Source organism: Oncorhynchus mykiss, chromosome 7 (genome assembly GCF_013265735.2).
Source record: "Oncorhynchus mykiss isolate Arlee chromosome 7, USDA_OmykA_1.1, whole genome shotgun sequence".
Lineage (NCBI taxonomy): Eukaryota > Metazoa > Chordata > Actinopteri > Salmoniformes > Salmonidae > Oncorhynchus > Oncorhynchus mykiss.
In genome coordinates this window covers 71,722,588-71,746,374 of record NC_048571.1, presented here as the reverse complement: position 1 = coordinate 71,746,374, position 23,787 = coordinate 71,722,588, and the positions used below count along the sequence as shown (strand labels likewise).

Genomic DNA, 23,787 nt, shown 5'->3' with positions numbered 1-23,787 from the left:
TTTAATTTTGGATTGGAGATGTTTAATATGAGTCTGGAAGGAGAGTTTACAGTCTAGCCAAACACCTAGGTATTTATAGTTGTCCACATATTCTTAGTCAGAACCGTCCAGAGTAGTGATGCTAGTCGGGCGGGCGGGTGTGGGCAGCGATCGGTTGAAAAGCATGCATTTAGTTTTACTAGCGTTTAAGAGCAGGTGGAGGCCACGGAAGGAGTGTTGTATGGCATTCAAGCTCATTTGGAGGTTTGTTAACACAGTGTCCAGAGAAGTGCCAGATGTATACAGAATGGTGTCGTCTGTGTAGAGGTGGATCAGGGAATCACCATCAGCAAGAGTGACATTGTTGATACCTGTATATACAGAGAAAAGAGTTGGCCCGAGAATTGAACGCTGTGGTACCCCATAGAGACTGCCAGAGGTCCGGACAACAGGCCCTTTGATTTGACACACTGAACTCTATCTGAGAAGTAGTTGGTGAACCAGGCGAGGCAGTCATTTGAGAAACCAAGGCTGTTGAGTCTGCGGATAAGAATACGGTGATTGACAGAGGAGAAAGCCATGGCCAGGTCGATGAAGACGGCTGCACAGTACTGACCTTTATTGATGGCGGTTATGATATCGTTTAGTACCTTGAGCGTGGCTGAGGTGCACCCGTGACCAGCTCGGAAACTGGATTGCACAAGAAGGTACGGTGGGATTCAAAATGGTCAGTGATCTGTTTGTTAACTTGGCTTTCGAAGACTTTAGAAAGGTAGGGCAGGATGGATATAGGTCTGTAACAGTTTGGGTCTAGAGTGTCTCCCCCTTTGAAGAGGGGTATGACCGTGGCATCTTTCCAATATTTAGGGATCTCGGACGAAACGAAAGAGAGGTTGAACAGACTGGGAATAGGGGTTGCAACAATGACAGTGTTTCCTAACCTCAGTGCAGTGGGCAGCTGGGAGGAGGTGCTCTTATTCTCCATGGACTTTACAGTGTCCCAAAACGTTTTGGAGTTAGAGCTACAATATGCACATTTCTGTTTGAAAAAGCTTGCCTTTGCTTTCCTAACTGACTGCCTGTATTGGTTCCTAATTTCCCTGAAGTTGCATATCGCGGGGATTATTCGATGCTAGTGCAGTCCGCCACAGGATGTTTTTGTGCTAAACCAAGGGCTATATCTGTTCTTAGTTCTACATTTTTTTGAAATAGGCATGCTTATTTAAGATGGTGAGGAAATTCATTGCTAAAACCACAAAAGATCGCTTTAACTTGTCCAGCGATTTTTTGTCAAAATTTGGCAATTGCCTGCTACAGTGGGTTTCCATTGAATTATCTTGTGTAGATAAAAACAGTTGAACGTAATGAAAACGTAAGAAAAAATGAAGTGATTGAAGTGTTTCCATTACCCATTTAGGAAAATTGTGCGTTAATATTTTGGCGACAGCCTGTGTGACCTCCAACCTATCTGTTTCATGTCTCATGTCTAGCCCGTGAAAGCCAGCATGGATAGAATGCAATAATTAACTAATATTTGCCATATTCCAAATGTTTTCATGCGCCCAAAAAGTTGCACTCCTGTAGATCTGATATAATTGGATGGTGAAACTTGCATCCAGCCAACCAGAAGAGCAAGGTGAAGTAATTCAGGCGTTCTTGAAAGTCAGGACAATTCTGGACAATATAAAAAAAAATAGTTTAAAAGGGTACTTTGGTAAGCAGTAGGCATTTATTAATACTTGTGGATTTGAGCTTTATAGTTACGTGATGACATCACATGCCCCAAGTACTTTCAAAATTATTCGGCAATCATCATTTATTTGAAAAACACAACTTCCATCATGTCGCAATAAAGTTTGACAAAAGAAGAATCCACCCCTGTACAATGGATGAAAAAAACATTTATCCTATATCTCCTGTTTCCATTACAAATGTCGCAATGATTTTTTTTGCGACATTGCTAGTGTCGAATAAATCTGGGACAATGGAAACATGCCTATTGTATGCGTCCCAAATGGTACCCTTTTCCCTATATCTCTGTGACCAGGGCACAAAGGGAATAGGGTGCCATATAGGACGCAGACAATCATTCGTTCAGTAATGCATGGGCCCATTCATCGTTAGGGGGGCTGCACGTCACAACTACACAATTAAACAGGTCATTCATGTGCCTTGATGATCATTCCAGCAGTGTTTCCCAAACTCGGTCTTGGGGACCCCAAAGGGTGCACATTTTGTTTTTTGCCCTAGTACAACACAGCTGATTCAAATAATCAACTCATCATTAAGCTTTTATCATTTGAATCATCTGTGTAGTACTGGGGGCAAAAACCAAAACTTGCACCCCTTGGGATTCCCAGGACTGAGTTTGGGAAACACTGTGCTAATGAAATCTGGAACTCATCAAAATCACCTCAGCTACTCTGGCCTGAATCTCCTCAGCAATCTACTAATAGTAAAACCTCAATATACCCTCAATTCATTCAATCATTGCATAGACCTCAATATACTCTTGGTTATTTCTATTGTTGTATGAACCTAGTAACTAACAATGTTTCTAATGTGGCTTACAAGTGTTGATTGTGGCTAATAACTAACAATGTGGCTAATAGCTAACATGTGGCTAATGTGGCTAATAACCAATAATGTGATTAATGTTGCTAATAATATCTAACAATGTGGTTAATAACTAACAGTGTGGCTAATAACTAACATGTGGCTAATAGCTAACATGTGGTTAATGTGACTAATAATTAACAATATGGCTATTGGCTAACATTATTTCACATATAAAAGGGGAAGCTTTGATTATACATGATAAAACTAATGGTAGCTACATTCTCAGTGTAATGCTTCTGCTGGTTGAAGATAGACTTTATGGCAATGCTAAAGATGACCTCTGCTTGTTATAGCGTTAATGTTTCCCTTCGGAGAATGACACCCACAGCCTCTCCATAACTTTGCCTGCCCCCTCACTGCTGCACACACACACACACACACACACACACACACACACACACACACACACACACACACACACACACACACACACACACACACACACACACACATGTATGCAGCCATGCGCACACACACTCAATGCATGCATGCACCAATGTCTGCGCGCACACACACTGCCCTCTGTGGTTAGGGGTGGTACTGCGCACTGAGCTGCCACGTACAGTATATAGAACTGCTTGTGTGTGTAGAAAAGGATATGATACAGTAGCTGGGTAACAGTGCATTAATAAACATTGCTTTCAGAGGAAGTATAGAAACACCTCTTTCTGAGAGGGGGAGGGGGAAGATGGTCTATGGTTTGATCAGAGATCGAAGGACATAGTCACACAAATAATCTACAAACATGCACGCACACGAACGCACGCACGCACGTGCCCTAACCCTAACCTTAACCCAAAAACCTAACCTTAGCCCTGATTCCTATTCCCTAAACCTAACCTTTAACCCCTAACCCTAATTCTAGCCCTAAAACTAATTATAACCTTAACCCTAAACCCCCTAGAAATATAATTTTTCCTTGTGAGGACGAAGAAAATGTTCCCAGTTGGTCAAATATTTCTTAGTTTGCTATTTTTATGTGGACTTCTGGTCCCCATAAGCATATTTAAGCACACACACATACGCACACACACACACACACACACACACACACACACACACACACACACACACACGCACACAAACTCACTCACACAAACATGTACATATACACTACACATATACACTTGTTCAAATGCAGTTGCTGTTTCTCCGGTGGAGGTTGATGTTAGAGCTCAAGCTGAGCATAAAATTACCCCACAATTAATCTTGGCCTAGCTATTTTGTTAGCAAGAAAGTGTGTCAAATTTGTTGGTGTTGTGTCCAAAATGGCACAATTATACGTCACCCACATATAAACACACAGAGAATTATGCTGTGAGGAAGCACTGTGTGTGCGCTGGCTTCCTTTAAACCCCTAGCTGGCCTAGACTCCTATGACTGAGCCATACAGACAGTAGGAGAGGGGGGGAACAGGGGAGGGGGAGAGAGTCATGATGATGGCATTGTTACAAAACCAGAACAGCTATACATCCTGTAGACCTGTGAAATCACATTCATTGGTTACAATGTCGACACAATGTAGATGAGGTAGGAGGTTTGTTATTTTGTGCTATTTGTTTACCGTAAATATGTTGACTGATATCAAGCACCTCCACAAATCCAATGGATATGCATATTCGATTTTATCTGTGGTCCAGGGTGTTACGTGCAGCTTGCTGATGCTGAGACTTCCTACAGTGTCAGTAAGCCACACGTAAAGCCCTGGACCAGAGCTAGTCCTAAACCTTCTCTACTATACACTTGATATGCATCTTTAAGGTTTCTGTGTATTTTGAATGCAGTAGTAGTGTACATGTACGGGATAGTTGGTTGTTTGTGTTTTTGTTGTCTGCAGAGATAATCGTCCTGGTCATACAGTGATATTAAACACACACGGTGTCACACTGGCCCTCCGCCACAACACAGGTGTGCTGTTCCATGCACGCTCCTTGTGTACTTATTCACTGACTCTGATACACGCTCTTCGTGTACTTACTCACTGCTCTCAGGTAATCATGTGATCAACTGCACTGGAGCCATGGATTATTATTACGCAATAATATTGCACAATAATCCATACAAAATAAATGTAAGCCAGTGGCATTTATCGATAATAGGCATTTAATATGATTGCTTGCCATGTCCCTTTGTAAAATATATTTCCAGAGATGTAATGGAAGTGAGATCACCTGTGTATTAAATAAAGGATAAAACTGAAATATGTAATGTAATAGAGGCTTAACATTGCAATGTCTATATCCCTCCCTCATCCCCCTGCAGGCATTCTCTATCAGTGCGCTCCAATTTTTTATTTCACCTTTATTTAACCAGTTAAGCTAGTTGAGAACTTCTCATTTACAACTGCGACCTGGCCAAGATAAAGCAAAGCAGTGCGACAGAAACAACAACATAGAGTTACACATGGAATAAACAAGCATACAGTCAATAACTCAATAGAAAAAAAGAAAGTCTATATGCAGTGTGTGCAAATGGTGTGAGGTGGTAAGACAATATATAGGCCATAGTAGCAAAGTAATTACAATTTAGCAGATTAACCCTGGAGTGATAGATGAGCAGATGATGATGATCAGATGATGGTGTGTAAGTAGTGATACTGGTGTGCAAAAGAGCAGCAAAGTTAATAAAAACAATATGGGGATGAGGTAGGTAGATTGGGTGGGCTATTTACAGATGGACTATGTACAGCTGCAGCGATCGGTTAGCTGCTCAGATAGCTGATGTTTAAAGCTAGTGAGGGAAATGTTAGTCTCCAGCTTCAGCGATTTTTGCAATTCGTTCCAGTCACTGGCAGCAGAGAACTGGAAGGAAAGGCGGCCAAAGGAGGTGTTGGCTTTGGGGATGACCAGTGAGAAATACTTGCTGGAGCGCGTGCTACGGGTGGGTGTTGTTATCGTGACCTGAGATAAGGCAGAGCTTTACCTAGCATAGACTTATAGATGATCTGGAGCCAGTGGGTCTGGCGACGAATATGTAGCGAGGGCCAGCCGACTAGAGCATACAGGTCGCAGTGGTGGGTGGTATAAGGCGCTTTGGTAACAAAACGGATGGCACTGTGATAGACTACATCCAATTTGCTGAGTAGAGTGTTGGAACCTATTTTGTAGATGACATCGCCAAAGTGTTGTATGGCATTAAAGCTTGTTTGGAGGTTAGTTAACACAGTGTCCTAGGAAGGGCCAGATGTATACAGAATGGTGTCGTCTGCATAGAGGTGGATCAGAGAATTGAGCCCTGTGGCACCCGGACAACAGGCCCTCTGATTTTACACACTGAACTCTGTCTGCGAAGTAGTTGGTGAACCAGGCGAGGCAGTCATTTGAGAAACCAAGGCTGTTGAGTCTGCCGATAAGAATACGGTGATTGACAGAGTCGAAATCCTTGGCCGTGTCGATGAAGACGGAGGCACAGTACTGTCTTATTGATGGCGGTTATGATATCGTTTAGTACCTTGAGCGTGGCTGAGGTGCACCTGTGACCAGCTCGGAAACCAGATTGCACAGCGGAGAAGATACGGTGGGACTTGAAATGGTCAGTGATCTGTTTGTTAACTTGGCTTTCAAAGACTTTAGAAAGGCAGGGCAGGATGGATATAGGTCTGTAACAGTTTGGGTCTAGAGTGTCATCCCCTTTGAAGATGGGGATGACCGCAGCAGCTTTCCAATATTTAGGGATCTCGGACGAAACGAAAGAGAGGTTGAACAGACTGGTAATAGGGGTTACAACAATGGCGGCAGATCATTTTGGAAAGAGAGGGTCCAGATTGTCTAGCCCAGCTGATTTGTACGAGTCCAGGTTTTGCAGCTTTCAGAACATCTGTGATCTGGATTTGGGTATAGGAGAAGCTGGGGAGGCTCGGGCAAGTAGCTGCGAGGGATGCGGAGCTGTTGGCCGGGGTTGGGGTAGCCAGGAGGAAAGCATGGCCAGCCGTAGAGAAATGCTTATTGAAATTTTTGTTTATCGGTGGTGACCATGTCGCCTAGCCTCAGTGCAGTGGGCAGCTGGGAGGAGGTGCTCTTGTTCTCCATGGACTTTACAGTGTCCCAAAACCTTTTGGAGTTAGAGCTACAGGATGCAAATTTATATTTGAAAAAGCTAGCCTTTGCTTTCTTGACTGACTGTGTGTATTGGTTCCTGACTTCCCTGAACAGTTGTATATCACGGGGACTATTCGATGCTATTGCAGTCCGTCACAGGATGTTTCTGTGCTGGTCAAGGGCAGTCAGGTCTGGAGTGAACCAAGGGCTATATCTGTTCTTAGTTCTACATTTTTTGAAAGGGGCATCCTAAGATGATAAGGAAATTACTTTTAAAGAACAACCAGGCATCCTCGACTGGCGACTTGAGGTCAATATCCTTCCAGGTTACCTGGGCCAGGTCGATTAGAAAGGCCTGCTTGCAGAAGTGTTTTAGGGAGCGTTTGACAGTGATGAGTGGTGGTCGTTTGACCGCGGACCCATAGTGGATGCAGGGAATGAGGCGGTGATCGCTGAAATCCTGATTGAAAACAGCATAGGTGTTGGTCAGGAGAGCAAGTTGGTCAGGATAATATCTATGAGGGTGCCCATGGTTACGGATTTAGGGTTGTACCTGGTGGTTTCCTTGATAATTTGTTTGAGATTGAGGGCATCTATCTTAAATTGTTGGACTGCTAGGGTGTTAAGCATCTGAAGATAGATGGGGGGCAATCAATTCACATATGGTGTTCAGGGTCCAGTGTACAGCAATAGATGGAACAGGGAAGCCGTGGGGTAGTTGTTGCAACGCTAGCATGCGGGAGACACGTTGTTTAAAGTTAACAGTCTGGGGTAAGTAGAAGCGTCTACTCCGTCGTCCGGCAAAGGCCGGTTGAAGGCACAGCTAATGGAATTACGTCTGCGGACCAGTCGTGGTGGTACGGCGGGCACCGTGTCGATGAAGGGACCGGGCCAGGTGGCGAAGAAGGTATTGTAGTTGTGGTAATTTCATTTGCTAGCCGGGAGATGCGCCTGGCTCAGGGCTAGCTTACTTTTGCCTATAGGCCTATTCCTACAGCACCAAATGGAAGAGAAAACTGAGTGAAACAGGGAAGGACTACCTGAACTTGTCCAATAAGACATTTTTGTTTTCTTTTTCTGTTGCAATACGTTTTGCCCTAATGAATATGATCCATGACTTTTGCATGATGAGATGAGTCATTTTAGCAGCATAGTGGATAGATCTACTAACCGTGTCTGCATTGTTCATAGCCTGGTAACTTCAACCATTTTCTATCTTCTTTATGGGTCATATGGCCAGTGATGTTATGTAGTCTTGCGCGTGTATGGTTCAGTGGGTTAGCATCCTCCTTTATCATATGGTGAGCTTTCTCTCTGAGTGTCGTGGACTGTGTTATTGCCTTCAGCCATGAGCATTCACCCTGTGGTAGGCTAGAGACAGGGCAACACCGGCTGGATGAGGGGTGTGTGGGTGTCTCTCTGTGTGTGTGTGTGTGTGTGTGTGTGTGTGTGTGTGTGTGTGTGTGTGTGCCTGCCTGCGTGTCACCGGCGTGCACTTGTGTGGAAGTGTTTAACTGTATTGACAGGACCGTTTATCTATCTGTGTGTGCCTGTATGTGTGTGTGTGTGGGGGAGGGGGTCTTGGTAGGTGTGGGATGTGTTAATAATGTTCTGTTAGTATCTGTGTGTGTATGTATGCTGGACTGCATACTGTACGTCTCTTTACAGCACAAATAAGCTCTGTGATGAGTCAGATATATTTATGGCCTGCCCCACAGGCCTCGCTTTCTTCGCTTTCGCTCTCTCTCTGTCTCTCTCTCTCTCTCTTCTCTCTTACTTTCTCTCTCTCTCTCTTCATCCATCTTCTATCTCTATCCCTGTGTCTCTCTCTCTCTTCTACTCTATCTCCCTCTCTCTATCTCTCTCTCAGACTAGGATGGCAGAGTGCAGATCTCACTATCCCTGTGTCTCTCTCTCTCTTCCATCTCCCTCTCTCTATCTCTCTCTCAGACTAGGATGGCAGAGTGCAGATCTCACTATCCCTGTGTCTCTCTCTTCTACGCTATCTCCCTCTCTCTTTCTCTCTCTCAGACTACAATGGCAGAGTGCATATCTAACTTGCTGATGGATGAATAAATGCCTGTGTAATCGAGTGGGAATGGTTTATTATTCACTATTAAACTCACATGATGTCATGAACAACAACGTGGACATTTGTGTACATTTACCATAGCTCTGGATGCTTGAACCATGTGGTGATGACATCTGATTTTTGTTGTAATGATGTGCAAATAGTTAAAGTACAAAAGGGAAAATAAATAGATATAAATATGGGTTGTATTTACAATGGTGTTTGTTCTTCACTGCTTGCCCTTTTCCAGTGGCAACAGATCACAAATCATTGTGCGGGGATGGCACACTGGTATTTCACCCAATAGATATGGGAGTTTATCAAAATTGGATTTGTTTTCTAATTCTTTGTGTGTCTGTGTAATCTGAGGAAAAATGTGTCTCTAATATGGTCATACCTTTGGCAGGAGGTTAGGAAGTGCAGCTCAGTTTCCATCTCATTTTTTGGGTAGTGTGCACTTAGCCTGTCTTCTCCTCTCTCAATAGCAAGGCCATACTCACTGCAAGGAAAGCTTCCTTTAATTTGGGGTCATTCACAGTGACCAGGTAGTCTGCCACTGTGTACTCTCTGTTTAAGGGAAAATAGCATTCTAGTTTTCTCTGTTTTTTTTTAATATTTAGAATTGTGTCAAGTAATTATATTTTTGTTTTATAGTGATTTGGTTTGGTCTAGTTGTGTTGCTGTCCTGGGGCTCTGTGGGGTCTGTTTGTGTTTGTGAACAGAGCCCCAGGACAAGCTTGCTTAGAGATAAACCTCTTCTCCAGGTTCATCTCTCTGTAGGTGATACCTTTGTTATGGAAGGTTTGGGAATCACTTCATTTTAGGTGGTTGTTGTATTTAACTGGATTTTTATCTGGATTTTGATAATTAGCGGGTATCAGCCTAATTCTGCATGCATTATTTGGTGTTTTACATTGTATACGAAGGATATTTTTGCAGAATTCTGCATGCAGTCTCAATTTGATGTTTGCCTCTCTTTCTCTCTCTCTCTCTCTGTCTCTCTCTCTCTCTCCCTCTCACTCTCTCTCTCTCTCTGTCTCTCTCTCTCTCTATTCTGCCACTGTGTACTCTCTGTTTAGGGCCAAATAGCATTCTAGTTTGCTCTGTTTTTTTGTAAATTCTTTCCAATGAGTCAAGTAATTATCTTTTTGTTTTCTCATGATTTGGTTGGATCTAATTGTGTTGCTATCCTGGGGCTCTGTAGAGTGTGTTTGTGAACAGAGCCTCAGGACCAGCTTGCTTAGGGGACTCTTCTCCAGGTTCATCTCTCTGTAGGTGATGGCTTTGTTATGGAAGGTTTGGGAATTGCTTCCTTTTAGGTGGTTGTAGAATTTAACGTCTCTTAATTAGCGGGTATCGGCCTAATTCTGCTCTGCATGCATTATTTGGTGTTTTACGTTGTACACAGAGGATTTTTTTTCATAATTCTGCATGCAGAGTCTCAATTTGGTGTTTGTCCCATTTTGTGAATTCTTGGTTGGTGAGCGGACCCCAGACCTCACAACCATGAAGGCCAATGGGTTCTATAACTGATTCAAGTATTTTTTAGCCAGATACTAATTGCTATGTCAAATTTGATGTTCCTTTTGATGGCATAGAATGCCCTTCTTGCCTAGTGTCTCAGATTGTTCACAGCTTTGTGGAAGTTACCTGTGGCGCTGATGTTTAGGCCAAGGTATGTATAGTTTTTTGTGTGCTCTAGGGCAACGGTGTCTAGATGGAATTTGGATTTGTGGTCCTGGTGACTGGACCTTTTTTGGAACATCATTATTTTGGTCTTACTGAGATTTGCTGTCAGGGCCCAGGTCTGGCAGAATGTGCAGAAGATCTAGGTGCTGCTGTAGGCCCTCCTTGGTTGGTGACAGAAGCACCAGATCATCAGAAAACAGACATTTGACTTCAGATTCTAGTAGGGTGAGGCCGGTGCTGCAGACTTTTCTAGTGCCCGCGCCAATTCTTTGATATATATGTTGAAGAGGGCGGGGCTTAAGCTGCATCCTTGTCTCACCCCACGGCCCTGTGGGAAGAAATGTGTGTGTTTATTGCCTATTTTAACCACACACTTGTTCTTTGTGTACATGGATTTTATAATGGCGTATGTTTTTCCACCAACACCACTTTGCATCAATTTGGTAAAAAGCCAATTTGACATTTGCTCAGTACATTGTTTTCACTGAGGAAATGTACGAGTCTGCTGTTAATGATAATGCAGAGGATTTTCCCAAGGTTGCTATTGACGCGTATCCCACGGTAGTTATTAGGGTAAAATTTGTCTCTACTTTTGTGGATTGGGGTGACCTGTCCTTGGTTCCAAATATTGGGGAAGATGCCGGAGCTAAGGATGATGTTAAAGAGTTTTAGTATAGCCAATTGGAATTTGTTGTCTGTATATTTTATAATTTCATTGAGGATACCATCAACACCACAGGCCTTTTTGGGTTGGAGGGTTTTTATTTTGTCCTGTAGTTCATTCAAGGTAATTGGAGAATCCAATGGGTTCTGGTAGTCTTTAATAGTTGATTCTAAGATTTGTATTTGATCATGTATATGTTTTTACTGTTTGTTCTTTGTTATAGAGCCAAAAAGATTGGAGAAGTGGTTTACCCATACATCTCCATTTTGGATAGATAATTATTCGTGTTGTAGTTTGTTTAGTGTTTTCCAATTTTCCGAGAAGTGGTTAGAGTCTATGGATTCTTTAATTACATTGAGCTGATTTCTGACGTGCTGTTCCTTTTTTTTCTGTAGTGTATTTCTGTATTGTTTTAGTGTCTCGATGTTATTGTTTTAGTGTCTCAATGTTTTTGGTTGGACAAGTTTCTCAATTTCTTTCTTAGATTTTTGCATTCTTCATCAAACCATTTGTCATGGTTGTTCATTTTCTTAGGTTTTCTATTTGAGATTTTTAGATTTGATAGGGAAGCTGAGAGGTCAAATATACTGTTAAGGTTTTCTACTGCCAAGTTAACACCTTCACTATTACAGTGGAACGTTTTGTCCATGAAGTTGTCTAGAAGGAATTTAATTTGTTGTTGCCTAATTGTTTTTTGGTAGGTTTCCAAACTACATTCCTTCCATCTACAGCATATCTTAATATTACTCAGTTCCTTTGGCTTTGATGCCTCATGATTGAGTATTGCTCTGTTCAAGTAGACTGAGATTTTGCTGTGGTCTGATAGGGGTGTCAGTGGCCTGGCTGTGAATGCTCTGGGAGACTCTGGGATGAGGTCAGTGGTAAAGTAGTCTACAGTACTACTGCCAAGAGATGAGCTATAGGTGTACCTACCATAGGAGCCCTTCTCTAAGCCTATCATTGTCTATGTACATATCCAGCATGCGCTCTCTTTCTCTCTCTCTCTCTCCCATCTCTCTCTCTCTCTCTCTCTCTCTCTCTCTCTCTCTCTCTCTCTCTCCCAGCTCTCTCTCTCTCTCCCAGCTCTCTCTCTCTCTCTCTCTCTCCCAGCTCTCTTTCTCTCCCAGCTCTCTCTCTCTCCCTCCCAGCTCTCTCGCTCTCTCTCTCTCTCTCTCTGTTGTGCTCTTTCTCTCCCTCTATCTCTCTCTCTCTCTCTGCCCCTCTCTCTCTGTTGCTTTTTCTCTTTCAGAGCACTCAGTAGAGTGGCAGTAGTGAGCCGAGAGCCTCCCTCAACCTCTCTCCCAGCTCTCTCTCTCTCTCTCTCTCTCTCTCTCTCTCTCTCTCTCTCTCTCCCAGCTCTCTCTCTCTCTCCCAGCTCTCTCTCTCTCTCTCTCCCAGCTCTCTCTCTCTCTCCCAGCTCTCTCTCTCTCCCTCCCAGCTCTCTCTCTCTCTCTCCCAGCTCTCTCTCTCTCTCTCCCAGCTCTCTCTCTCTCTCCCAGCTCTCTTTCTCTCCCTCTATCTCTCTCTCGCTCTCTGCCCCTCTCTCTCTGTTGCTTTTTCTCTCTCAGAGCACTCAGTAGAGTGGCAGTAGTGAGCCGAGAGCCTCCCTCAACCTTTTACAGTGGTAACAGAGGGGCCTATGTCTCTTTCACTGGGCTAAGTGCTGCACTCAATCGGCAGTTAACTGTTGGTAAAACAAGCCCCGCAGCACACAATACTCCTGCATTTACTGTATGTTGTCTAAAAAGCAGGGGGGGATTAAGGACAGGAGACTACGGGTGTGTGTGTGTGTGTATGTGTGTGTGTGTGTGTGTATGTGTGTGTGTGTGTGTGTGTGTGTGTGTGTGTGTGTGTGTGTGTGTGTGTGTGTGTGTGTGTGTGTGAATGGAGTCGGGGGTCCTGTATCTGTAGAGTGAAATGACTGTGTCTAAGTTCACTCCTCCAACACTGCCTCTGGTTAGCAGAACCTAGTAGGACCCATGACTTTGGAACAGGTAACAAAAGTTATTATATGGGTTTGATAGTAGCAGACCAAACCAAGTTAGCTAGCACATGATTTGATTATAGCTTTGAGAATATAGATAGACAGACAGACAGACTGTGTGAGATGTGGCTGTGTCCATACTGTATACGCTGCATGATGAGTGTTAAGGTGAGCTGCTGTACCTCATGTATAATGAATGGTTGCAGGGAGGGAGGAGACCCAGGGAGGGGACCCAGCCCAGCCCTCTCACCTTGGGTGTGTGTGTACTGTGTGTACTGTATGTGTGTGTGCATATGCATGTATTTGTAGCCTAGCAGTAGCCTAGTGGTTAAGAGGTTTGGGCCAGTAACTGAAAAGTCACTGGTTCGAATCCCTGAGATGACTAGGTGATAAATTGGTTGATGTGCCCTTGAGCAAGGCATTTAACCCTAATTACTCCTGTAAGTTGTTCTGGATAAGAGTGTCTGCTAAATGTAAAAATGCCTGTGTGTTTGTTAACATGCTGTTATGAATGGTCATTACTCTATAATAAAACTTTAGTATACCAATCCACTGTTTTCTGTTCCTCTCTGTCTGCAGGAAACGGTAGAACATGTCTTCCTCGTCATTTTCACTATAGAGACCTTCCTGAAGATTATCGCCTATGGTTTAGTGGCACACCAGAACGCATATGTGAGAAACGGATGGAACATGCTGGATTTTGTCATCGTCGTTGTTGGGTAAGTATCTCCAAGATTCCATACTCTCCAGCCGCTCATTCAATGCCAACTGGAATTCATCTGATGAGCAGAAATTGGATAGTTTTTACCATAACACGTTTTTCCCGCTTGTGATGTGTCCCGGCCTTTTTTGTGTTTCAGTTTGGGGTTCGAATTTAAACTGCAGTTCCTCGTTTGAACTCAATGGTTTGCTGTGTACAGTATCTTTCAGCCTGACTTTGTGCTTGTTTGTGACAGTAGTTGAGTTGGACTTCTTTAAGCCTCCTTCCTTTCCAGTCAGTGTGCGTCCCAAATAGCACCTTATTCTCTATATAGTTCACTACTTTTGACCAGTGCCCTTGTCAAAAGTAGTGCACTTATTATATAGGGAATAGGGTGCCATTTGGAACATATCCACAGTCAGTGGCCCAGTCCTAAGAGAGACTCTTATCCAGCTACAATATACAGTATGACCTAGAAAAGACATGGAGGATAAATCACAGCTTTACCACCACTGGAGTGACTCACCATCTCACCCCATATTCTATCTCATCTCTCCCTCCTTCTCTCCCCCACCTTCTCTTCCTCTCTCTTTCCATCCTCTCTAACTCCATATTCTCTCCTCTCTCATTCCCTATTTATCTCTCTCTCCCTCTCTCTCTTCTATTCCTCTACATTTTTATCTTCCTCTCTGTCCCTCCCTCCCTCCCTCCCTCCCTCCCTCCAATACAAACACAGTCCAGTAGGTAGCTAGGTCAAATCTATGTCTGTAAGCGGCATGCAGGGTTGATCTGTCATCCAGTCAGATGCAGAGCGATGCATCCTGCTAGGATGACTGACTGACTGACTGACTGACTGACTGGCTGGCTGGCTGGCTGGCTGGCTGGCAGGCAGGCAGACAGACAGACAGACAGGCAGACAGACAGACAGACAGACAGACAGGCAGGCAGGCAGGCAGGCAGGCAGGCAGGCTGGCAGGCAGGCAGGCAGGCAGGCAGGCAGGCTGGCTGGCTGGCTAGCTGACCACAGAATACATGCACCAAAAAAGGTCAAAAGTACTCTACAAGAATGTAAATATACAGTATATAATAAAAGTGGTATTCTAGTTTGGTATTCTATTCTATTCTATTCTAATGGTATTTGCTGGTTGTTCGTTCTATTGGTTTGGTTGCCAGAGACGTGACCCAGTCGTTCAGTCTTTTTGTTCTGTATCTATGGACGCGACCCAGTCTTTCGTTCTAAATGTTCCATTACCATACTGGCTGGCAACGTTCTTATCCCTTGCTTGCTGGCTAGCCAACCATGGCTAACTTAGTCACGCCAAACAGTGCAGCCAGAATAACAACAGTAGCTGCATTTGTTTAAGCAGCTTTCGAGTGACATTTATTTGGCTACATCCATAACAATGAGTTAATGATGAGCGATATTGCCTGGTTTAGAAAATGTGCTCTCTCATCAGGACACTGACACTGTTGTTCAGAGGAGCTAGCCAACAACACAGCTCACACCATCACTTCACACTGAAGCTGGAAATACTGCAAACTATCTGCACTTTGTTTTGTTTCACCTTTTTTCAATTGACATTTCTTTGTATATATCTATACAAAGAATTATATCTAGAAAATGATGCCAACCCCGACACGTTCATTAGTATGGGACAGCTGGAGATCGAATTTGAATATTGAAACAATGTTGCGAATGTCGGTAAGACAGACAGCAAGGTTTATACAAATCTCCGCTGTTGAAAACTAAATGTTAGTCTAAAAGAAATATGAGATAATGTCTAGATGCTTTTATAGTGGAGATCAAGTTCAATAGCTTGGCTTGGTTGATGAGACAGTGGATTGCTCAGTCAGATGGAACGGAGTAAATAGGCATTTTAACGTAATTGATTTAGCCTTGTGGAATGCGCTTTTAACCAATCAGCATTCAGGACCCACCTGTTGTATAATTTGGTATTCTATTCTATTCTGATGGTATTCTATTTTGGTATTTTATTATATTCTGATGGTATTTTATTTTGGTATTCTATTCTATTCTGATGACATTTTATTTTGGTATTCTATTCTATTCTGATGGTATTCTATTTTGGTATTTTATTATATTCTAATGGTATTCTATTTTGGTATTCTATTCTGATGGTATTTTATTTTGGTATTCTATTCTATTCTGATGATATTTTATTTTGGTATTTTATTCTATTCTGATGGTATTCTATTCATGTGAACAGATGAGTGACACATCAAACACCTCAGTTAATTTTCCCACTCTGATTCAGTCCAACATCAGTTAGCTACAGCTGCTGCAGCAGTCTGTGATTGTAGCCCTGAAGTATGACCCTCTATGGCCCTCCAGGCCTCTATTGGCAGCTCCATTCAGCCCATTTAGTGCCTACTGCTGCCCAGCTTTGACGTGATGTGCTGGGATGATTTCTCCTATTGGCTAGGTGAGGACAGGCTAACTGACTGGAATTAAGCAGACTCTTTTTTTACTATAGGATGTTCACTATTCACTCAGCCCATACACTACAGTATTGCATTGTATTTTCAACTGGTATTGTTGTGTGTGTGTGTGTGTGTGTGTGTGTGTGTGTGTGTGTGTGTGTGTGTGTGTGTGTGTGTGTGTGTGTGTGTGTGTGTGTGTGTGTGTGTGTGTGTGTGTGTGTGTTTGTTGATTTATTCATGTTGTCTATGTAGTTTGTACATGGGTTCAATACATTTGTGCTATATTTTTCAGCTTGTGTTCTTCTTATTCATTTGTTACTGCAATCTTACAAACAGATATTATATTCAGTGTGAAGCTTAAAAGTCATATGGTGATTTACTGTATCAGTAGATACCTATTAGAGGTCGACCGATTAATCGGAATGGCCGATTAATTAGGGCCGATTTCAAGTTTTCATAACAATCGGAAATTGGTATTTTTGGACACAGATTTGACCAATTTTTTTTTAAAGCTCCTTTATTTAATCTTTATTTAACGAGGCAAGTCAGTTAAGAACACATTCTTATTTTCAATGACGGCCTAGGAACGGTGGGTCTTACCTTCTTACCTTGTCAGCTCGGGGCTGATCTAGCATCCTTTTGGTTACTGGTCCAACACTCTAACCACTAGGCTACCTGCCGCCAAGTCTAAGATGAGTTCAAGGAATAAGATTGCATAAACCGGGGGAACCTGATCCTAGATCCTACTCTGAGACTCTTTATGGATTCGGGCCCTTAATCGAAAGCTCCAATCCTGTAACGTATTCTCATTCTTTCTGCTGTAATTCTATACAGACTGTTCAGTGTTGTCCTAGAGCTTTTTACCTGTAACATTCTCTTTCTGATGTGTTTTCTGTAAGACGTTTCCTCTGGTGTTTCTCTGCAGACTGTTCAGCGTTGTCCTGGAACTTTTGACCAAAGACTCTGTAGAGACGAAGGAGGAGGCAGAGGCGGGTGCGGCTGCAGCAGCGGCAGCGGCAGCGCTCCACCCCTCCGCGCAAGGCCACGGGGGAAAGTCGGGCGGCTTCGACGTCAAAGCCCTCCGAGCCTTCCGTGTACTGCGACCCCTACGCCTGGTCTCAGGAGTGCCCAGTGAGTTACTGCTATCTGACCCTTCACCTTTGACCCCACAACAACACCGACCAGACCTGAGTTCAAATACTATTTGAGATCATTTCAAATACTTTATCTGGGCTTGATTGGGCTTGCCTAACACAATGGAATAGAATAGTTACAAGGAGTACAAACCCCGTCCATCTGGCACTCCAAGCAGGCAAAAGCAAATTTGAAAGATTTGAAATTGTATTTCAACCTAGGTCTGACACGAATACAGTGTTGTGTTTATTGTTGTGAGTGCTGACTGACCCCTCATTTTTGACCCCCATGATGAAACAGACACAGCAACCTCTATTGACCTACAGTATGTAGGCTGGCTAACTTCTGAAAGTCACTGCATAACACACACCAATAAATAACACTGCGGAAAACTGTGACCTGATATATCTGGCATTACCTCTATAAGGTTCAATTCAGTCTTCCTCAATCTTGTCTCCTCCACCATTTTGTCTTGATGTCCCCCCCCCCCCCCCCCCCCCCGTGGTCATGTATGGTTCAGTGGCTAGGAAAATTGCCCTACGTTAAGGTGATAGGTTTGATTCCTGTGGCTTCGATTCCCACATCCGCATAATGAAAACGTTTACTCTACACTCCTTTACTGTATGTTGTTCTGGAGAAAAATGTCCCAAAGTTACATATGTATTAGAAGTCTACTTCTGTCCTGACAGTCCCTCCCCAGCCCAAAACAGCCCAGCCGTTCCTCTCCATGACAGAAAATGTTTCTCTCTCAGCTCAGACTATGTGTCTGTGGGGTGAAGACACTAACAGTAATATGTGACCATATGGTCTATGTGCAGCCCCTCTGGAATGTTCTCTTAAAACAAGCTGTCCAAATCAATGCCCCAGAGACATGAGTTCTCCTGCAAGTGTGTGTGCGTGTGTGTGTCTCCCTCACACCCATGAAAAAAGACTTCGACATTCTGTCCAGATGCACATGCATGCACATGTTTACATACGGTACGACAAGGTTATTATAGTTTTGTGATTTTTTAATTTGTTTTGAGGTTTTTATTTGAAATTCTGATTATTTTCAGTTTTCATACTTGATTTACTTGTTTTTATTCAGTTTTAGTTTGATAAAAACATTTCTATTTCGTTTTGATATGATTTATTTTCAGGGACAGAAAGTAGGCCAGTGCATGGGAGGCTTGAAGCCATATACCCATATACCCACGCATGGGAGGCTTGAAGCCATATACCCATATACCCACGCATGGGAGGCTTGAAGCCATATACCCATATACCCACGCATGGGAGGCTTGAAGCCATATACCCATATACCCACGCATGGGAGGCTTGAAGCCATATACCCATATACCCACGCATGGGAGGCTTGAAGCCATATACCCATATACCCACGCATGGGAGGCTTGAAGCCATATACCCATATACCCACGCATGGGAGGCTTGAAGCCATATACCCATATACCCACGCATGGGAGGCTTGAAGCCATATACCCATATACCCACGCATGGGAGGCTTGAAGCCATATACCCATATACCCACGCATGGGAGGCTTGAAGCCATATACCCATATACCCACGCATGGGAGGCTTGAAGCCATATACCCATATACCCACGCATGGGAGGCTTGAAGCCATATACCCATATACCCACGCATGGGAGGCTTGAAGCCATATACCCATATACCCACGCATGGGAGGCTTGAAGCAGTACTCCAGTGCTATTTCAGAAAGTCCAGTCACACAAATGTCCTAAGTGGCAAAGGTCCGGATGGATATTGTTTTTATCAGCATAGTAACAAACCTCAGCCTTGCAACCCATGCGACCCCGGACTGTTAAAACTATTCACACCCTTCTTGTTGGCAAAAATCAAATCTAGCGGTTTCAAAAAAAAAAAATCAGACGTGGATTTTTTATTGTTGTTGTTCTTGTTGCAGGACACTAGTTTTAAAAATGCTAATATGCCAGAAGTCAAATCCTGACCGAATCCCCCCCCCCCCCCCCCAAAAAAAAAGAATAATGGCTGTCTCACTTTCTCTTTGTCATGAAATTCTTTGTGAGTGCTGTTCAGATGATTGGGTTTTTCCATTTTATATGTGTTCCACACACGCTGCCATCTCCTGACACTATAATACATTTGTTTTTGTCCTTTCCAGCAATGTACTCAAAACAATCCCATTGTCGTGTCTCTGAATGATTAAATGAGATGACAGGCTATTTTATCAAATCGATTACCGAACATTTAATTGATTACGTGATTTAATTAAACCATGCATCAATTGACTCATTAATAACCTGGGGCACCACACAAGATTGTTTATAGAGCTGCTGTCTTCTGAATAAACTCTTAAAGAGCTGAAGATCTTTTTTTATCAATAGCAGTCAATTGTTAATCGTCACTTTATTCAGTCTCATTCTCAATGTCGTAAAGTACTTTGTTATCTGCACGAATCCTGGCTAACAAGTTGAATCAGCAATACACAAATTGGCTTAATTATTTATTTACTAAATACCTAAATAATCACACAGAATTACATATAAATATACACAGGATAGATCATACATCGATTACTAATCATGTCATGAAAAATCCCTAGTGGACTAACCCGATGTGACGGTTGGTTACACAAAGGAAGGGGATTGGGTTTGAATGAAAGAGCGGGAAGACTGAGGAACAAAGGAATTAGGTCTCCATCGGACCTTGAGAAGCTATGCTACCGTAAATACAGAATCTTATGCATTCTAATAACCGCCCTTTCGGAAAAGGAAAATGCAAGATATATGTTTACTCTGAGCTGCGCTTCGATAGATGGGTCGAAGATGGAAGACTGGTTTGCCCAGCAGAGATCGTCATTGTCCTTTGAAGAATCTTTCTGGTCGTAGTGTTGTAGAGCGGATACGGTGAAGTACACTGTTGTTCTTAGGAGATTGTCTGTCCTTTCTTAGGCCACGTAAGTTTACAGCTGCAGCTGATAACTCAACGTCTAGGATGTATCACTTCTTCTTTAGTGAATAATTGTTCAAAGTTCATACTAAGTTGCCATAATCAGTTGGTGCTGTATTCTGGCTGGTTTAGTCGAAATTCACCATTCCAACTTGATGATCGTCACCTCCACGTTGAAATTCGCCCACCTAAACGGTAGGACAGCAGTCTTCACATTTCTGGAACTAAATGTTAATGATCGTTATGGGGGCTTTTGCAGTGGGGAGGAGAAGGGGCGTTTCATCCTTCTAACCAATGTCTGTGCTCCCGAGGGTGGGGTTACTGATTGAGCATAAGTTTACTTATGAAACAATTCTCTCATTTAGAAGCTAAAATCACATTTCATCTTCTCACAAATAGTTTCATGTTTAATCACATATGTTTTGCAAGATTTTGAAATAAATCTGTTAGCTAGAATGTGTAGACTTTCAAAGATACAATTACGTGGTCCTATCATCAGTAACAATCTACCAAAACAATGACTAATCTGACATAATATTCCAACGGACCCTTCCATTACAGAAATATTGTCTCATTGTTCAACTTTCTGATGTTACCATCCTGTAGAGTCTTTCTCTGTGGTAGCAAAGGTCTTTCCAAAAGTCCATTCTGTAGAGTGGAGAGAGAGAGGTTCTGTATTTATGGAGGGGGGGGGGGGGGGGGGGGGGTCATAAACCAGTGGGGAGGGGAGAGAGAAAGCGGGTTTTATGACCCTCACCAAACAGGACAAAGTCATGACAGTCCCCCTCTGTTGGGTTCAATCTTGCGATTATCCTGCAAGTTGCAAACCAACATAAAAATGACTGTGAGTTGTCCTGGCTGTGGGTCATTGTTGCGGTCCCCCTCTGGTGGTTTACCTTTGGTAGGTTTTCTGGAAGCTGCAAAGCACAACAGGAATGGCCAGGGGATGTCCAGTTTGGGGATCGCCGTTCTGGACCTGTCGTCTGATCATCCAGAATAGAAGATCTGGGCAGTAACATAGGCAGATGTTAACAACGCACATGAAACCATACAGGGCTCTGCCTTTTGCGACAGACCACTGCTGGTGTTGGGTTTGCTGCCGCCATTGTTCACACCTAGGGTTCAGGCTCACACTCCGCGCTCGCCCTCGGATTTCTTCCCTGTTAGCTACTGATAGCCAGTGATAGTGATGAACAAGCTAGGCCTATTTGAATCATTGTCATCTACTGGCAGCATTTACCCACCAGATTCAGAGGCTTCAAAGCCCCATCAGAAGAAAAAAAACATTACATTTTTGCCCAAAGTAAAAATGTATTTATTTAAAAAAAATAATAAACATAATTTACTAAGGTTTTTGTTGTTGTTGTTGTTTTTGTTATTTTTGCAGTCAAAGATAATAGTTTCAGTATAGTTTTAGTTTTTCAAATGTTTTTCTTAATATTTTTCCATTTGAGTTTTTATTTTAGTTTCAGTTTTACTATAATAACCATTTACTATATTAACCTTATTATATGCACAGGCACACAAGTGCATTCACAAACAAACCACATACCCACACACATACTTCATACAAACCCTCATAACATGAGTGGATTGGTGATCCAATGAGCCCATCCTCCCCATTTCTCCTCCCCACCAGCCTCAACTGACCAATACCAATTCAACCACATACAATATTACTGTTGCACACACACACACACACACACACACACACACACACACACACACACACACACACACACACACACACACACACACACACACACACACACACACACACACACACACACACATCTAGCTATGTCTTCCCTACCTAACCTGTATGTTTGACTCTTTCTAGGTTTACAGGTTGTGTTGAACTCCATTATTAAAGCCATGGTCCCTCTCCTCCACATCGCCCTGCTGGTCCTGTTTGTCATTATCATCTACGCCATCATCGGCCTTGAGCTCTTCATTGGCAAAATGCACGCTACCTGCTTCTTCCCCAGCACAGGTAAGAGCGTGCGTGTGTGTGTGTGTGTGTGTGTGTGTGTGTGTGTGCATCTTACCATCTGTGTGTGTGTGTGTACATGACTATTGCATTTGTATTTCAGTCTCCCTCTCGGTTTCTCTCTCTCTCTCCCCGCCCCCTTCTCTGTAGGCATGATAGCGGAGGATGATCCGGCTCCATGTGCGATCTCAGGGCACGGGCGCCAATGTCCCATCAATGGCACCGAGTGCAGGGAGGGCTGGCACGGCCCCAACAACGGCATCACCAACTTTGACAACTTCCTGTTCGCCATGCTGACTGTGTTCCAGTGTATCACCATGGAGGGCTGGACAGACGTGCTCTACTGGGTGAGGCCCTCCGTCATAGAGATCCTATCATTCATATCATATTTCAGTCTGTACCCTCTGTTCTCCCTGTGCGGTCTCTGTATGAACTTTGACCCGGTCATTCCCTCTGAGAATTTGACTAAGCTGGTGTGTCAGTAGATTAGTCATTAGGCCTAGATGTGACTGACATTTAAATGTTAAAGATTCAGTCAAGCATTTCTCTATATATCTCCCAGAACATTCCCTCACCTTTTTTATCACTCTGAACTGTAAAACTATATATAAATGCCTTGAGGTTTTTCCTTTCATCTTGCATTCTTAGCAAACAGGTATTCTCACCTTTCTCTACCTCGGACTATCCATTTTATTCTCTTTCTCTTCCTCCCCTCTTTCTTCTTCTTCTTTCCCCATCTCTCTTTGGTGGCGGGTGCTCCTCCAGATGAATGATGCTATGGGTCTAGAGCTACCATGGGTCTACTTTGTTTCTCTTGTCATCTTCGGCTCCTTCTTTGTTCTAAACCTGGTTCTGGGAGTGTTGAGCGGGTAAGACACCTCTGTCTGTCTGTCTGTCTGTCTGTCTGTCTGTCTGTCTGTCTGTCTGTCTGTCTGTCTGTCTGTCTGTCTGTCGACCTGGTTATCTCTCTATGTCTGTCTGCCTCTCTCTGCCTGCCTGTCTGTCTTACCTGTCTGTCTGCCTACCTGTCCATCTGTCTGTCTGTATCTATAGGTCTGTCTGTTAACCTGCTGCTCTGGGCTCCAACAGGTGAACGACGCCATCGGCTTTGGAACGCCCGCCATCTACTTTGTTAGTCTGATCATTCTGGGCTCCTTTTTCGTGCTTAACCTTGTGCTGGGTGTTCTGAGTGGGTAAGAGGTGGAAGGGGCTGTGTCCTGGGTGTTCTGAGTGGGTCAGAGGTGGTGGGGGCTGTGTGCTGGGTGTTCTGAGTGGGTCAGAGGTGGAGGGGGCTGTGTGCTGGGTGTTCTGAGTGGGTAAGAGGTGGTGGGGGCTGTGTGCTGGGTGTTCTGAGTGGGTCAGAGGTGGAGGGGGCTGTGTGCTGGGTGTTCTGAGTGGGTCAGAGGTGGTGGGGGCTGTGTCCTGGGTGTTCTGAGTGGGTCAGAGGTGTAGGGGGCTGTGTGCTGGGTGTTCTGAGTGGGTCAGAGGTGGTGGGGGCTGTGTGCTGGGTGTTCTGAGCGGGTCAGAGGTGGAGGGGGCTGTGTGCTG

At 43.6% G+C, this 23,787-nt stretch overlaps 1 protein-coding gene across 1 annotated transcript in view; it reads left to right on the top strand.

The window, feature by feature from the left end:
- Window positions 1–23,787, top strand: part of LOC100135991 (calcium channel, voltage-dependent, L type, alpha 1D subunit, a) — a gene marked incomplete at its 5' end in the record, with an annotated part of 126,943 nt that overhangs the window by 27,971 nt on the left and 75,185 nt on the right. Inside the window, 5 exon segments of the mRNA NM_001124328.1 lie at window positions 13,620–13,762; window positions 17,111–17,316; window positions 22,090–22,242; window positions 22,390–22,586; window positions 23,329–23,432. Of these exon segments, the coding sequence (NP_001117800.1) occupies window positions 13,620–13,762; window positions 17,111–17,316; window positions 22,090–22,242; window positions 22,390–22,586; window positions 23,329–23,432 (803 nt within the window).